The sequence below is a fragment of the Terrapene carolina genome, unplaced genomic scaffold, assembly GCF_002925995.2.
Source record: "Terrapene carolina triunguis isolate 2854851 unplaced genomic scaffold, T_m_triunguis-2.0 Scaffold142, whole genome shotgun sequence".
In the NCBI taxonomy this organism is placed as follows: Eukaryota; Metazoa; Chordata; order Testudines; family Emydidae; genus Terrapene; species Terrapene triunguis.
In genome coordinates this window covers 861,570-879,637 of record NW_020664493.1, presented here as the reverse complement: position 1 = coordinate 879,637, position 18,068 = coordinate 861,570, and the positions used below count along the sequence as shown (strand labels likewise).

The 18,068-nt window shown below is 43.4% G+C and overlaps 1 protein-coding gene across 1 annotated transcript in view; it reads right to left on the bottom strand.

The window, feature by feature from the left end:
* The window catches only part of LOC113406856 (FRAS1-related extracellular matrix protein 2-like), a 206,255-nt gene that overhangs the window by 21,764 nt on the left and 166,423 nt on the right, over positions 1 to 18,068 (bottom strand). Inside the window, exons 15-16 of the mRNA XM_026653647.2 lie at positions 15,283 to 15,414; positions 8,592 to 8,923 (exon numbers count right to left, since the gene is read on the bottom strand). Coding sequence (XP_026509432.1) covers positions 8,592 to 8,923; positions 15,283 to 15,414 — 464 coding nt within the window. The remainder of the gene's footprint in view (positions 1 to 8,591; positions 8,924 to 15,282; positions 15,415 to 18,068) is intronic.

The following is an 18,068-nucleotide window of genomic DNA, read 5'->3' as shown; positions in this document are numbered from 1 at the left end:
TTAAGTCAGTTAAGATTAATGCTCCTTTGCTGGTTCTACTAAATATGTTCAGGAACTTTTTTTCTGGATCAAGATAATAGCTTTCCTGTCTAGGTGTACTGAATGCCAAGAAGTTCTTAGACAAAAAATTGCTCCTTCAGTCAACTACTGTGACAGACCCAGACTAGTGGGGTACAGGAGTCTGGTAGAGGGCAAATATACTGGTCACTGGATGAGTAGTTTTCTGTTCTCTGAGTGACCAGAGCAGGGGCTGCACTAGAGTAATCAGGAACCTGCTAGAACCAGTTAAGGCAGGCAGGCTAATTAGGACACCTGGAAGCAAATAAAGAAGAAGCTGCTAGAATCAATTAAGGCAGGCTAATCAGGGCACCTGGGTTTTAAAAGGAGCTCACTTCAGTTTGTGGTGCGAGTGTGAGGAGCTGGGAGCAAGAGGTGCAAGGAGCTGAGAGGGAGAGGGTGTGCTGCTGGAGGACTGAGGAGCACAAGCGTTATCAAACATCAGGAGGAAGGTCCTGTGGTGAGACTACGGAAGGTGTTTGGAGGAGGCCATGGGGAAGTAGCCCAGGGAGTTGTAGCAGTCATGCAGCTGTTACAGGAGGCACTATAGACAGCTGCAGTCCACAGGGCCCTGGGCTGGAACCCAGAGTAGAGGGCGGGCCCAGGTTCCCCCCAAACCTCCCAATTGACCTGGACTGTGGGTTCTTCCAGAGGGGAAGGTTTCTGGGCTGTTCCCCAACCCACATGGTGAATCTCTGAGGCAAGAAAATCCGCCAATAAGTGCAGGACCCACCAAGATAGAGGAGGAACTTTGTCACACTATGTATTACACAAATAGGGCCAAGTTCACCCTGAGGTAACTCCATTGACTTCAATGGAATTACCTCAGGCACAGATTTGGCATGTTGTTCCAAAGCAATAAAACAGGATATTAACTTATGTTAAGACAAATGCACGTTGTGATGCAGCTCCACAGGAGATTTGGTTTGCCTTTGATTCAGGGGCAATCTTGCACTCCTGGCACATAGTCAAGATTCAAACCCATTTGCTTCTATAACTAAACACATCTCTACCATCGCTGCCAGCCCAAATGGCCTTTTCTTGATCTTTACATATGAGTTTTGTTTTTCATCTGCGTGTTCATATAGCACAAAACAAGCCAACCAACCAAAGGTCTTAAATTGAGTTTGTGTGTGATGGGAGTGGAAAAAAACCCCTAGCTAAAAGAGCTAACATGGTAAAAGGTTTGACATATTTTCAATTACCTGTTATAAAGAAAACAAGCATAGTGCAATGCTTTGTTTTTCTGTTACACCTTTTCCTGAGCTGTGTACACCAGACATTGTCAGATATTCATGCATAGTTTACTTGAACTAATTAACGTAATCTGTAAGCAACAATTTAGACTTGCATTTCCCCCCTCCATTGTATAGGGCACAAGTCTCTGTATTGGAGACAATTCATTTCTACTGGTGGAAATAAGTCTGAAGGTCCCTGCTGAGTGAAAGTCTACCTCAAAGAAGGGCCTGAAGCCAGCTGGTACAGCATAGAAAGAATGAAAGGCCTGGCTGGGATCAATGAATTAGGAGATGGGCTAATTCAATGCATCTCTTGATCATCCCCCCTATATGGAACTTAAAAGTTATCCTCCCCTGGGAGAACCCATGAAGGAAGGCAGGGGGGATTGTTAGGGTTGTAAATTTTCTAATCACATAAAACCAAACACCGTTGCTCTACCCCTTCCCTGAGACCCCACCCCTTCTCTGAGGCCCTGTCCCCAGCTCACACCATCCCTCTCCCCCCTCCCTATGTTGCTCACTCTCCCCCACCCTCACTTACTTTCACTGGGATGGAGCAGGGGGTTGGGTGCGGGAGAGGCGGAGGGCTCCGGCTGGGGGTTTGGAGTGCGTGAGGGGGCTCAAGGCTAGAGCAGGGGGTTGGGGTGCGGGAGGGCATACGGGGTGCGGGCTCCGGACTCCAACCAGGTGGTGCTGACCTGAGGTGGCTCCCGGAAGCGGCCGGCATGTCCCGCTCCTAGGCGGAGGGGCTAGGGGGCTCTGTGCACTGCCTGCGCCTGCAGGCACTGCCCCCGCAGCTCTCATTGGCCGTGGTCCCCAGCCAATGGGAGCTGCGGGGCCAGTGCTTGGGGCGGGAGCCGTGCACGGAGCTTCCCTGGTCACCCCTGCGCCTAGAAGCCGGACATGCCAGCTGCTTCCAGGAGCTGCACAGAACTAGGGAAGGCAGGCAGCTTGCCTTAGCCCTGCTGCACTGCTGACCGGACTTTCAGCGGCCCGGTCAGTGGTGCTGACTGGAGCCACCAGGGTCCCTTTTCGACTGAGTGTTCCGGTCAGAAACTGGACGCCTGGCAATCCTAGGTAATATTGCTGGGTGTGTGTCAGAGAGAAAGAGAGAGAGGAAAATATGCCAGTGCCAGAATAGCTGCCCTCTCATAGGTTCAGCAATAGTTTGAAAATTGCACTCCCGATGCCCACCAAGATTAATCAAGTCCATTATCTATACTCAGATTCTACCCCAAATGTTATTAAATAAGTTGCATCACTACACTATTTCTTAATAAGCAGAACCCTGCCAGTGAAAATAATCATTTTAGCACAGTAGACAGAAAAATAAAATAAAAAACCATGTAGTTCATCTCCTCGATCAAACTAAATAAAACTAAAATATAATAGGCAAGCTTCTTAAAAAGCTGCTGTAGAGACTGGAGAGGAGACTTTTCCCCTGTATTCCAAGTTGAGTTGCCAGTGAACAGAACCCAAATGCTTCTGGTTCCAGTCTGGATAGAAAAAAAATAAATAAATCAACTAACCATTTCCATATAGTTTGAGAGACCCTATTTTTACAGTCCTACTTGGGATATGCCATTCAATTGAATATGGAAAACACTCCTTCCATTGTGATAGCTCCATTTTTTAGCACTGCCCGCAGAGACTAATGAAAGTAGGCAGCTGTTCCTATTTTAACTTGATGTTATGAAAGCAGGAGGCTAACTGAGAGCTATAAAAGTAGAGTATCAGTTTAAATGCTATGGAGATACAGAACAGGTGCATTACATATCTGTGTATTCCACACTCAGTAGAACTTAGCAGTTGCATTATCAGAGTTTTATTCATTAGCAATAAAATAATGAAAATAATATCTAGAATAATTTCTCAGAATGTTGTATGACTTTTAACCTTATGATGCTGACGTGGATATTCACAGTTCACTGTCACACTCAAAGCCAAGAGAGAGGGGGGCTGTGGGATCTAGGAAATTGTGCCTAATGCCCTGTAACCATGTCATGCCTGGAGAACATGAGAAGATAGAACAGAGGAGCTGCTCCAAGCAGTACAAGAAATGCACTCTACCAATACACTTCTTCCCCGATATAATGCTGTCCTTGGGAGCCAAAAAATCTTACCGCATTATAGGTGAAACCGCGTTATATCGAACTTGTTTTGATCCACCAGAGTGCGCAGCCCCGCCCCGCCGGAGCGCTGCTTTACCGCGTTATATCCGAATTCGTGTTCTATCGGGTCGCGTTATATCGGGGTAGAGGTGTACCTGATAAAGCTACAGATCAATAAATCACTCTAACAGCTGTTTATAAAAGCCATTCCTGTGAGCGAAGCAAATCTTTTATGCCTGTCATCAGTGTGGGGAGTAGATTTACAAGCATCTCCTTTGCAATCTGAAATGTCAGAATGAGCCTGACGTCTGTTTCTGAACATTGATGATTCCCATGCCAGGATTACAAGAGGTAAAAAACAACCCCTGCCCCCACACTCCATTTCTACAGGTTCTCTTTTCATTAGAGAACACTTTATTAGATAATACAAATATGTTTCAGTGCCAAATCTGTCACAGCACAGATTAAATGAGAAAACACACATCAGAAAGGACATTCTCTGTTTTTGGTCCATTTTAGGCACATTTTGGTCATAATTTCACTATTGCAACCCCACTGATTTTAACAAAATGGCCTTAGTTTATGTGAGGGCAGAACCTGGCCCAGGGAAATGATCTTTTACGTGATTGTTGGGATACTATCAGGGAAAGCATGAGAGAGTGTGTCCTCATCGCTAGGTGTTTATAGCATGAAAAATAGTTAGAGGCAAGCAGTATTCCTTGAATCCTTTGTAATATATTTATCAGTGAAGCAGGATTTTCATGCTAACTATAATTTTGTCCTCCAAGTTGTCCTGAACCTATTTTTCATTGCATTAGTGGGAGATCTCTCTTCAATTTCTCCATGCAAGCTTAACAATGTTATCAACCACTTATTTACACAATAACAGTTTGTTAAAGTGAAAAGTCAGCCCCAGGATGGCAGATGGCCAGGTGAGTTAAAGGTGAAATGCAAAACAGGTATGTTTAAAAGAATTTGAATGGAGAGGATAATGGAACGCAGCCTTGACATGTCAGGCCTCTTGAAATGTTTAACCTTTTACTTTGTTGCACAGCTGGTGCCCATATATCCACAAAGTATTCATTTTATAAAACAGTTTTTCTTTTCATCCCTTACTGAATTCACTTATTTACAAAAACAGCTGGGGGGGGGGAGGGCGGCGCAGGAAGACGTGTGTTATGGAACCTGACATGTTTAAGGAAAAATCACAAGTTGATTATGCTAGATGAGCTTGAAAAACTGCCATGAAAATATATATTTCTTTTTATTTGCAGTTTACACTGTTCAGCAAACTTAACAAGAAAATTAACTCGCAGCTCTGAGGTCCAATACTGCTGAAGCTAGATCTAGTGAAGATGGAAAAACACTGTCTCTTTAGAGTAAAAATCTGTGAACTTCCGTGTACAACTCAAGGTAGTAAAATGATCGCTTTTAAATGAATTTTTATATGGACCATCTAAACATCTCAGCCTACACCATCTGCACTATAAATATGAGCTGAACAGACTGGAAGGAAAATCTTTTCAAACCCTGGCTAGAAACAGCCTCTCTATTGCAGAGTGAAATACAGCTGCTCGGCTGTATTCCATTACAGTAGCTTCAAGCTACCAATCTGTACATTCAAACATTTTAATGTATGTTCTTCATCTTGTTGTTTCTGGCAGAGACTTACTTAATGTTGTTAATAAAATCTGTTTGAATGATAATTTTCTTGAGCCACCATGTCAAGCCTGGTAATGTACTGGAACCAGAGAAAGTAACTTCCACAAATAAACACATGGCCAGAACCACAAATTGTTTGGCTCAAGAATGTAATTGGAACAGGAGGAAATAAGATCAAATGATACTTTATACTCTATTAAATAAGTCCAGGCTGACTTTTTCCCCCTATATAAATTAACTATTAAAAGGGACTCCAACTTTTCTTAGTTTTTTTTCTCCATTTTTAACTTCCTTTCAAAAATAATACTTTGCACTTCTATAGCACCTTTCACCTGAGGATCACAAAGCTCTTCAGAGTCATTAATTCACTAAGCGTCACAACATCGCTATGAAGTATTTAAGGAACGTATGGGGTCACAACCCAGCCTATATCTATCTATTGCTTGGATCTTTCAAGTATCTCAGATCTATTATTTTAAGAACTTTATATACTACAAGTTTATACACTTTATATATCTTGAATTTCAGACTTTGGCTTACTGGATTGTGGAGTGTTGGCACAATGAAAACTGTTGCTAACCGTAAGGGCTGACCTCAGCTTTAGCCAGAACACAGTTGTAATCTAGACTAACCGGTGTAGGTTCTGATGTAGGTTCCTTAAGTTAGGTAACTACATCCACATTTAGACACTTAAATAAAAGTGGTTTGATTTTCAAGAGGGGCTGAGCACATGCAATTCCCATAAACATCCTCTGTGGAGTTGAGGGTGCTCAGCCCCTGTGAAAATCCCTGTGAAGAACTCTGTGGCTCTCTGCTTCAAGAATGCCTGCCAAGAACCTTCTCTAGCCCCTCTTCCCTGGCCTCATGGTACAGATTGAAGGAGGCTGTGCTCATATCCTCACACAGGGTTTGCTGGCACTCTGAGGTAGTCCTGGGAAAGAATGCTCCCTTGCAGACAGAGAGCCCCAAAAGAAATGCTCTGTGCCATCTGCACAGTGTCTGTGGCTGCTGCACCTCCTGCCCCAGACTGCTTGCAGTGTTGCCAATGAAACCAAACAAGTCACTGGGCCATTGACATCACTGCCTCATCTCCCCGAGCATGCACACAATCTTCTTCCAGCCACTGCCACGGGTGGAGCTACCACAAAGCAAAGCCCCCTGGCATGAAGGAAGTTGCAGACCCCTTCCAGGAAGTCTTTTCATTGCACCCCCTCCTCAGCACTACTTTTTGGGCCACATGGGCCAGGTAGAGTGAAGAACCAAGACTTGGCCTTAAAGACACAAACACAATAAAATCTTCTCACTGACTGGCAATTCGTCTGCCAACCTGCTCACCTTGAACAAACAAAAACCAAGACCCATCAGGAGCAGAGGGTAGTATAATATTGCTAAAAGTGTTTGTTGTCATTTCCTTATCTATTACATCCTGCATTGTGGAACACAAGCTTCCTTGGCGTGCTGAACCGAGAGCACGGTGACAACTGCAGCTGCCAACTTTCATCCCACGTAGGAGGATTATTAATTGTTAGCTGAAGGGGAAAAAAGCCCCACAATGGTGACAACTGCAGACATAGGGTACTGACTGACTAGCCCCTCAGCTGGAGGGGGGTCATGTGAAGACAAAGACCAAACTCAGAGAAGAATTAAAAATGAAGAAGGCAGTGAAGCGCATTATGATGGGGGGTGGTGGTGGGGGGGAATGAAGGGCAATGTTTCACTGCTAGAACCAATTCAGTTTGATATTTCACTTACAGCACTGTAATCTTTTAACCACATCCTGCGAGGCACTGAGCAATGACTTCACCACTGCTTGAGGCCTCTCAAGATTCCCCCGCCACACAAAATCATGATTCTTACCTACAGTACAAAATGCTTCCTGAGCTTGAAACAAGTGCCATGTTTTATCCTGAGCTAGAATATATAACTTCTTTTAATATTCTAAAAATATTCATAAAAATTAGTGTTAACAATGTCCCTTATTTTTTCCAGCTATGTTCATATGTGAAAAGCATCTTATCTTATCTATCTGGCCTTATCTCTGAAGTATTTACAAGTATTTAAAAACAGAAATAATTACCAAAAAATAATCTGTCTGTCTTCCTTTCCAGGTAGTGGGAGAAATAGCTTGATTAGGTTACAGGGGTTTCTCTGTGCTTGTTTGTGTGTTAAGGATTGTGTTGTGTATGAGAGAGAAGAAATGAATGTGTGGTTTTAGTGAGTGTGTTGTATGTTTGTGTGAGAGCTCAGAGACTGGGGGAAAGCAGAGCTGAAGACATTAGTTAGTATTTAGCTCTGAAAGCGGTGGGGTCTGTAATCATTCTTATCTTCTGGGAACGTATTCTGCAGTCTAGCTCCACCTGCTGTGCAAGTTTTGCATCCCATACTCACTAGCCTCCCCCTTCTTGCTAATAGTGTCAGGGTTCCAGTGGAATGTACCTCTTGGAGGTTCTGGTTGCATTCTGTAGCATTATCCTAGAGAGGAGTTACAATGAAAGGAAGGATGGTGTTGTGGTTTTGGTCCTGTTCTAAGCCTCTGAGACTATTCCAAGATATAACCTTCTCTGTGAAATAAAAAGATAACTCCTCACAGCCAGTGGCGCTCTATTCTGGGGTTGAGTGGAGGCAGTATGGGCTTATGAAGCAATTTATTGTACAGAAAAGTTCTGGGAGGTGACTTTGCTGTCACAGTGGCAGAAGAAATACAAGCCCCGTTTGCCTCCTTCACAATATTGGCATAGACTTGTAGAAATTCTTTCCCTGATGGAAACCTAATTCCCCTGCTTTAACCCGCACTCCATTTCCAGAGCTCTATATGACAACCACTATATGACATGTAAAACTGGCAGTCTCTCTTTCCTTCTTGCCTGAGGGGTTTTCTGTTGAGTGATATGAAGCACACTCTCTTCCGTGGGCTGTCTGAACTCACAACTCTTGCTGCTCCAGAGAGAAAGAGACAAGCACTGACAGCTAAATCTAAGCCCCCCACATGGCAGCACAGGAAATTGCCATCAGCATATGGGATCAGCCTCCACGCCTTCCTCTTTAATGTTACTTTAAGGTGATTGTATTTTGTCTACATCTAAATATCGCAGTACTTCACAATCTGTACTAGAAATGGGCTAACAATCACTTGATTAAAACCACAAGTTTTTCAGAAGGGCTCCACTCCAAAGTAGGACTGGAGTGGGATGCTTTTACTACACGTTCAAATGTAAAAAATGTAAATGTATTGGATGAAAACCTGGCTACGCTGAAGTCAATGTGAGTTTTGCCATTAGCTTAACTGGGGCCAGGATTTCACCCATTATGTTTACTGGTATTTAGTGGCTATTGATAGTGTTATGAAATAATCAGGTACAGGACAGGCCTACGGATGGTTATGAAAGAAAAGGCTTTCATTCTTAACTAAATGCAGTTCTTAAGCCACTTAGTCTTAGAGCATATGTAAATCACAGGGGAAATTACTGAACTGGATTAGTTCATTTTGAGACCACTATATAGATAAGAAGTAAAAATTTGGTACCTGTCCATCTGTCCCAATGGTGCCTCCACAATCAGTGAGGAGCTCAGACATGTCATAATAGCTGACAAACTCCCATAAACAGGCCTCCAGGTTCAGATTTCGGTAGAAGCGTAAAGTACTGGGACCCCTGATTGATACACTGTGTTGGTAGGGAATGGTCTCTCCAATCACATCTGGATTTTTGGTAGCATCAGTCAAAAAACCATGGTGAGTCTTCACTTCTGTGTAATCCAACAGGTTGGAGCATTTATGATTTCCCACCCTAGTTCCATCAGGGCTGAGGGTTAGCTCAAAGTTGGACAGCTCTCTTGTGGAGATAACAGGTAACATGCCTAGAAGACATATGTGTAACTGGTGGCACCGTAACTACATTTTAACATTCAGTTCTGCCAAAATTTGCCAGTCACCTAACACATTATATCAGGTATATTAGACCCTGCTTTGAACATACAGAAGAACCCCACTAATCAATGTAAACAAATGTAAACAAAAATGATGTCCTTTGCATCTGTGTAGCAGAATGTTGGAAAATAATGACATCTTTGTAATATGAGACCTTGGGTAAAACCAGGTGCCTAAGTCACTTTTAAAAATGAGATGTTGGCTCCTAAGTCACCTATGTGCTTTCCCAATTTTATCCGAGATCTCATTATAAGATGTTATTCCGGATAAATTATGTTATAATGCATTAATTGCACATTATTAAGATTCATCATAAAATAATTAAAACTGAGCTATAGCTGTTAAGATAAAAGCACAAAGTGCATTTTGTGATGCAGTTTTCTTGCTTTTTAAATTTTGTTTACTTATTGGCTAATTAACTGATTTCCTAATCAACCCAGCAAATCAATTTCTACTGCATCCCTCACCATTCATTAAAATGCTTTAAAAACATTCATTAAAGTCTCCTAAAACCTCTGTGAAATTGGTAAATATGATTATACCCAGCTTGCACATGGATAAACTGAGGTATATTTAGGGTAAGTAACTTGTCCAAGGCTGGCAGCAAGACTGGGAAAAGAATTCTAGCTGTCTGCTCTAACCATTCTACACTCAAGCTAAATTTAAAAACTAGTTCACCAATGGCTGTTGCCAGAATGTTTAGATGCCCATTCTACTAGAGTGACACTTCCGTGTAACATAAGGAACTTCTGAGCTCAAATCAATCTCTGTTTTCTGAAAGGCATTCAATAAGCAGTGCTTAGGTATCCAGGAGATTTCATTCCCTCCCACCCCCCCACCGCATAACACTTAATATTCAACATGATAAATTCATCCCTGGTGTAACTTCATAAACTTCAAAGGAGTTATATTAAGGATAGATTAGGCCAATTTGTGCAAACTATGCAAATAATTTAGAACCATTTACTTTTCACATCGAAGAACACGAGGAAAAGAAAACATCTTGTCAGAAACTGTGATGGGGATGGTCAGGCCTAGTGGTTGGAGCCATGGCGGTCAGGTTTAGTGCTCGGAGCCGGGTGGGTCAGAGCTGGAATCAGGAGTCTGCCACGGGCTTGGAACGAGGCCAGAGTGAGAGCAAGGCTGCAGCAGGCCTAGGAAAAGGGCTGGAGCAGGCTAAGGCTTGTGGAATCTGTTGCCACTATCAGGCAGGGGCAGGTTCCAAGCCCTGGAGTGCCATTTACGAGACTGAGCTGCTGTTCCTCCTGTGAGGCTTATATACCTGCCCTGAGAGTCACCAGACCAGTTCCTGTCTTGTGGATTGGCTGAAGCCTAGAACAGGAATGACTGAACAATCCATGTGGCTTAATCAGGGTCTACTTCAGGGATGACTCATCACCTTACATTACCCTCCCACCCCTGCCCCGGGTGCTTTAGACCCCACTTGTCGGGGTGTGATTGATGGAATTCACGAAGGAGGTCAGGTACATGTATGTTACTGGCTGGTTCCCATGAACCATTCGGTGGGCCACACCCTTCCAATTCCATGAGGCACAGCAGTCATCCTCGGAGGAGCTTAGAGTCCAGGATCTGCCTCACCACATGTTCTTCCTGTCCCTGAGCCATGACGGGGAGTGGAGGTAGTTGTGTGCATCAAGGAAAGGAGTTGTTCACATATTTCTTTAACAAGGAAGTATGGAGTACTGGATGTATCTTCATGGTACATAGTAGCTGGAGTCTGAAGGCCATGGGGTTAATTTGTTGAATCATCTGGAATGGGCCAAGGTAATGGTGGTCTAGTTTCCTTGAGGGTCGGGAGGATCCAAGTGTTGAGTTGAGAGCCATCCTCTGTCTCTGACTGCCATGAGAGGATGGCCCTGTCAATGAAGGTCAGCGTTTCATTTGTAGTCCTCCTTGGCTGAGTTTAAGTGTGATTTTAATTTTTCTTGAATATGGTGGAGGTATTGAACCAAATCAGAAGCCACAGGGACATGGGAGGACCGCAGTACAGACTGATGAAATTGGAGGTGGAAGCTATAACTGGCATAGAAGGGTCTTTGGCAGGTTGATCTGTGAGTGGAGTTACTGTAAGCAAATTTGGCAAAAGGCAAGAACTGGAACCAGTCATCTTGCTGGTAGTTGATGAAGCAACAAAGTTATTGTTCTAGATTTTGGTTTATCTTTTCTGTTTGTCCCTCCATCTGGCAGAGGAAATGTGTAGGGTGACTTCCAGGAGTTTGAACAATTCTCTCCGAAAGTGGGAGAAAAACTGTAGCCCGTGATCAGGAATAATGTCTGTTGGTGACCCATGGAGCTTGAAGACGTAGTCAAAAATTCAGTGAGCTGTCATTTCTGCAGTGGGTATCTTTTGACAAGGCACAAAGTGCGCCATTTGGGTAAGAAGGTCAACAATGACCAGTATAGCTATGCAGCCCTGAGAAGTGGGGACATCAGTGATGATGTCCTTTGAGATAAGATGCTCATGGTTGGGTGGGGTTGGAAGCAGGATCAGGGCACCTAGAGGTTTGGTATGGGGGCAAGGGGTCTTCGTCCAGCTGCACACCTCACTGGAAGCACTGGAAGACTTGACAGAGGAGAATAGTTTTGGCTACCAAGTTGTGAGAGATCAGCTTTGCTGTCTACCCGTACCTGAAGTGGCCTGCCAGAGTGGAATCATGGCATAGCTGGAGCATTGCTAGACAAGGTGGTCCTTCAGGGACATAAATGTGATCCTTGTACCAAAGTACCTCGTTTCTGACAGAGAAGTTTGGGTCAAAATTGGCTGACATCCATGTCACCACAAGCACATCACTGGGCATGAGGATTTTACAAGGGCCGAAAGATTGGTGTTGGCCAGTATGTTTACAAAATGGCAAGGCAAAATTATCTAGGTACTCCCCCTTATGGGATAATGCATCGTCTCTCTCATTTCGGGTTCCGGTCTGGCAGACCAGGGTGAAGCTGAATCTAGAAAAGAAGAGGGATCTATGTATCTGACGCTGGTTCAGGGCTGTGGCAGTTCGGAGATGTTCTAGGTTTTTATGATTTGTGAACACCTGGACTGGAAAGCCTGCACTTTCTAAATAGTGGTGACACTCCTGAAATGCAGCCTTGATGGGCAGTATTTCCTTATAGTAGATTTCTTAATTTTGTTCCTCGAGTATCAATTTTGTAGAATAGAAGGCACAAAAGTGGAGGTCATTTGGGGGCCCATGTTGCTGAGATATTGTTGCCCCGATCGTGTAATTGGAGGCATCTGTTTTGATGACAAAGGGTTTAGATGGGAACACCACTTGCGAGAATCAATGGATGAATCATCTATAGAAACTGGTGAACCCTAGGAAGTACTGGATATCTTGGATGCTTTTGTGTGTCACCCAGGTCAAAACTGCAGAGACTTTTTTGGGATCCATACTTATTCTGTTGGGAGAAATGGTATAACCCAAGAAGTCCACAGAGGTGTGATCAAACTTACATTTCTCAGGCTTCCCATACAGACTTGGTTTGAAGGTGTTCAAGTACTAACTAGCCACACTGGTCATGCAAGGTTTGGTTCTCTGAAAAAAATAAGAACGTCATCTAGGTAGAGAATGATAAACTGGTCCAGAACATCCCCGAAGATATCATTAACCAAGTGCTGGAATGTGGAAGGGGCATTACAGAGACCAAAAGGAATGACAAGTTACTCAAAACATCCATATTGAGTACGAAAAGCTGTTTTCCATTCATTGTCCTCTCAGATGCGGATCAGGTTATAGGTGCAGCGTAGGTCAAGTTTAGTAAAAATGTTTGCTGAGCTGACCCTCTCCAGTAGTTCACTGATCAATGGCAAGGGATATTTTATTTTTGATGGTGATACTGTTCAGTGCTTGATAGTCTATGCAGAAGTACAGGGTGCCATCCTTTTTTTTGACAAACAAGATTGGGGCCCCGACAGGAGATGCAAAGGGACTGATAAAATTTTTTGCTAGATTTTCATCTAAGTACTCCCATTGGGCCCTGAGTTCTTAGGGTAAATTCACCCAAAGGGAATTTTGGCCCCTGGCTAGAGATCTATGGGGCAGTAGTAGGGCCTATGTGGGTGCAGAACAGCAGTATTTCTTTTATTGAATACATCCTCAAAGTCCATGTATTTTGTGGGAATTGGTAAGTTATCCTTACTTGGAGCCTGCTGTGTGCAAAAAATTGAGGACTTCCTCAGATTACGTCTAATGTCCTCGACACTAGGTTGGACTAGGCACTGATGCTGACAATAATCAGACTCAAACCGAATGTTGTGTGCTCTCCAAAAAATGCCTGGATTGTGGAGGGAGAGTCAGAGGATACCAGGCATGATTGGGAAGTGGGCTGAATCAATCAGGTTAAACTGCAGGGTTTCCTGGTGGTTTGAATTACAGTTCAGAGGGGGTCAGTCTGGGCCTGAGGATAGCAAAACTGGGCCTGAGGATAGCAAGCTGCCATCAATTGCCTCCACCAAGATGGGGGCGAGTTTCCTTTGCACTAGTAGGTGATGGACCCAGTGTCCATGAAATTGCCAGAGCCTCTGGAGTCTATCCGCACAAGCTGGGTGCTGCTCGCTTCAGGTGTATAGAGGGCCCAAAGTCGGAGCGTCATCTGAAGGTGGGATTGGCCATTGTCCACGATGGTTAGGATACACGTAGGTAGCAGAAGGGGTCTGGTCAGGGAACCCGATCCTGTTGGTTCATCTGCCTGTGTCTCTTCTAACGAGGCTGAACTTGCTCATTTTCTCAGACTAGCCACAGAACAGGACTTGAGGGGAAACCTGGTGGCAAAGTGGCCTCATTCCCCACAGAACAGGCAGAGGCCTTTCAGACAATGATATTCCTTCTTTTGATCTGAGAGGCACCTTCATGTCATGTCTACCTGCATGGGTTTGGGTCTGACGACTGCCTAGGGATGTGTGTGTGGCAGGAATAGGTCCGGGCTAGGCAGTGGCCAAGTGTGTACCTTTCTTCTTTCCTGGCATTACTCGAACAGTCAATTTGGATACACAACTTGATGTTGGGGAGCAATGCAAGTGGGGATCTACCTGGGCCAGCTTATCTTTAATCTCATCATTCGGGCCTAGACAGAAAAGGTAAATCTGCACTGCTTTGTTCCAAGCCATGTCAGTTACCAGTGATGGAAACAGGTGGTGTAGGCTGCAACAGAACGGGGATCTTGTTTGAGTGACTGCAGGGCAACTTCAGTGGAGTGGGTACGGTTTGGGTCATCAAACATGAATGAAAAGACACAAATGAATTCATCAAAGTCCTGCTCCAGGATTGGCGATGCCTAATCCAGTGCTTCCTGTTAATAAACTGCTGATGACACCTCTCTTGGTTTGTTTTTTCATGTACATTGCTAGGTGTAACAGGAACCGTAGGCAACAATGATTGCATCCCTCCCTCCCCCAAACAAAACTTTTGATGGTTCCCATCAAATCTCTCTGGAAGCAGGATCTTTGGACTTAGATCTCGGGCTGTCGTGGCTGATGATGTTAGGGGGGGCCTGGGACTGCTGGGAGGTGTGAGCGCAGGAAGGCACTTTCCAATTGTAGCTGGGCCACTTAGTTCTCGAGATCTCGAACTAGTTCTGTCATCTCCGTGGCAGAGGAGTCTAGAGATTTCATTTCAATTGTAGAGAGCACCTGCCAACATAGGAGATCCATCTTGGTCACTGAGCCCAATGGAGGTCAGTCTGCTCTAACTGTCAGAAACTATGATGAGCATAGTCGGGCCTAGTGATTGGAGCTGTGGCAGTTATGCCTACTGGTCAGAGCCAGGGAGTCAAGAGCCAGAATAAGGAGTCCAGTGTGGGGTTGGAACAAGGTCGGAGTGAGAGCAAGGCTGGAGCAGCACTAGGAACAGGGCTGGAGCAAGAGCAGGTTAAGGCTTGTGGAGTCTGTTGCCATCATCAGGCAGGGAAAGGTTCCAAGCTCCAGAGTGCCACTGAGCAGACTGAGCTGCTGTTCCTCCTGTAAGGCCTATATACCTGCCCCGAGAGTCACAGGTCAGTTTCTGGACTGTGGATTGGCTAGAGCCTAGCACAGGAGTGACTCTTCAGTCCATGTGGTTTAATCAGGCTCTAGTTGAGGGATGACTCATCTCCTTACACATATTTCACTATGACATATTGTACTATCGCAGGTTCAAATTACACATTCATGACATTTCTCCACTGTTGTAAACACTACGAGATTACATTGTGCTTTTGGCTACTTAAGACATTTGCTAAAATAAAATGAAGATGATGTGCACTCTGACCTATAGATGAAATTTTTACATACCATCAATATGAGGCATTGTGATGGTCAGTTTGATGAGATTAGCATAGTCTGGATCTTCCGGGCCAGTGTAGCGCAGCTTGGCCGAGAATGGCTCTGCTCCAACCACACCTGGCACCCGGGGCTGGCAAAGACCTAATGGAAAAGGGAAAAGCAACTTCACTTTGTGTCCAGAACAACATTTGACTCTGCTTTGCACTAATCTTACGTTTCTTTTTCAAATAAAGTAAAAATCTTAAGTGAATCCACATGTTTCATAGAATCTCTATAGATGGTAATTTCGTGCTTTAATAAGAATATAACATTAGGGATCTATTATCGACAACCTGACCAGGACAGTGATAGTGATGATGAAATGCTAAGGGAAATTAGAGATGCTATCAAAATTAAGAACTCAATAATAATGGGGGATTTCAATTATCCCCATATTGACTGGGAACATGTCACCTCAGGACAAAATGCAGAGACAAAATTTCTCGATACTTTAAATGACTGCTTCTTGGAGCAACTGGTACGGAAATTAACAAGGGGAGAGGCAACTCTAGATTTAGTCCTGAGTGGAGCACAGGAGCTGGTCCAAGAGGTAACTATAACAGGACTGCTTGGAAATAGTGACCATAATATAATAACATTTAACATCCCTGTGGTGGGAAGAACATCTCAACAGCCCAACACTGTGGCATTTAATTTAAAAAAGGGGAACTATGCAAAAATGAGGGGGTTAATTAAACAGAAATTAAAAGGTACAGTGACTAAAGTGAAATCCCTGCAAGCTGCATGGGCACTTTTTAAAGACACCATAATAGAGGCCCAACTTAAATATATACCCCAAATTAAGAAACACAGTAAAAGAACTAAAAAAGAGCCACCGTGGCTTTAACAACCATGTAAAAGAACCATGTAAAAAGTGGAAGTCAAATCCTAGCGAGGTAAATAGAAAGGAGCATAAACACTGCCAAATTAAGTGTAAAAATGTAATAAGAAAAGCCAAAGAGGAGTTTGAAGAACGGCTAGCCAAAAACTCAAAAGGTAATAACAAAATGTTTTTTAAGTACATCAGAAGCAGGAAGCCTGCTAAACAACCAGTGGGGCCCCTCGATGATCGAGATAGAAAAGGAGCGCTTAAAGACAATAAAGTCATTGCGGAGAAACTAAACGAATTCTTTGCTTCAGTCTTCACGGCTGAGGCCGTTAGGGAGATTCCCAAACCTGAGCCGGCTTTTGTAGGTGACAAATCTGAGGAACTGTCACAGACTGAAGTGTCACTAGAGGAGGTTTTGGAATTAATTGATAAACTTAACATTAACAAGTCACCGGGACCAGATGGCATTCACCCAAGAGTTCTCAAAGAACTCAAATGTGAAATTGCGGAACTATTAACTAGCGTTTGTAACCTGTCCTTTAAATCGGCTTCTGTACTCAACGACTGGAAGATAGCGAATGTAACACCAATATTTAAAAAGGGCTCTAGAGGTGATCCTGGCAATTACAGACCGGTAAGTCTAACGTCGGTACCGGGCAAATTAGTTGAAACAATAGTAAAGAATAAAATTGTCAGACACATAGAAGAACATAAATTGTTGGGCAAAAGTCAACATGGTTTCTGTAAAGGGAAATCGTGTCTTACTATCTATTAGAGTTCTTTGAAGGGGTCAACAAACATGTGGACAAGGGGGATCCAGTGGACATAGTGTACTTAGATTTCCAGAAAGCCTTTGACAAGGTCCCTCACCAAAGGCTCTTAAGTAAATTAAGTTGTCATGGGATAAAAGGGAAGGTCCTTTCATGGATTGAGAACGGGTTAAAAGACAGGGAACAAAGGGTAGGAATTAATGGTAAATTCTCAGAATGGAGAAGGGTACCTAGTGGTGTTACCCAAGGGTCAGTCCTAGGACCAATCCTGTTCAACTTATTCATAAATGATCTGGAGAAAGGGGTAAAAAGTGAGGTGGCAAAGTTTGCAGATGATACTAAACTGCTCAAGATAGTTAAGACCAAAGCAGACTGTGAAGAACTTCAAAACGATCTCACAAAACTAAGTGATTGGGCAACAAAATGGCAAATGAAATTTAATGTGGATAAATGTAAAGTAATGTACATTGGGAAAAATAACCCCAACTATACATATAATATGATGGGGGCTAACTTAGCTACAACAAATCAGGAAAAAGATCTTGGAGTCATCGTGGATAGTTCTCTGAAGATGTCCACGCAGTGTGCAGAGGCGGTCAAAAAAGCAAACAGGATGTTAGGAATCATTAAAAAGGGGATAGAGAATAAGATGGAGAATATCTTATTGCCCTTAGATAGATCGATGGTATGCCCACATCTTGAATACTGCGTACAGATGTGGTCTCCTCATCTCAAAAAACATATACTGGCACTAGAAAAGGTTCAGAGAAGGGCAACTAAAATGATTAGGGGTTTGGAAAGGGTCCCATATGAGATTAAAGAGGCTAGGACTTTTCACAGAATGAACGATTTAATATCTTGTCTATTATAAATGGTATATTACACAAAATAAAAAAGTTACTGTAGCAGCAAAGAGAGCAGGGGTGACAAAGAATTGTCATAATCTCACATAGGATTTATACAGTGCAACGCTTTGGAATTCTGTTTTGATTGTTTGACAACTATCACATGTAACATAAAAAAAAACCCCTTTGATTTCTGGGATGACCCTAAATTTTTATTTGACTTTTAAAATAGGAAAGCCTGATTTGTCACGTGGAAGATTATTTAAAGGTGTTCAAAGGGGAGAAATGTGTTTGTACTTTTTATAACTTCTT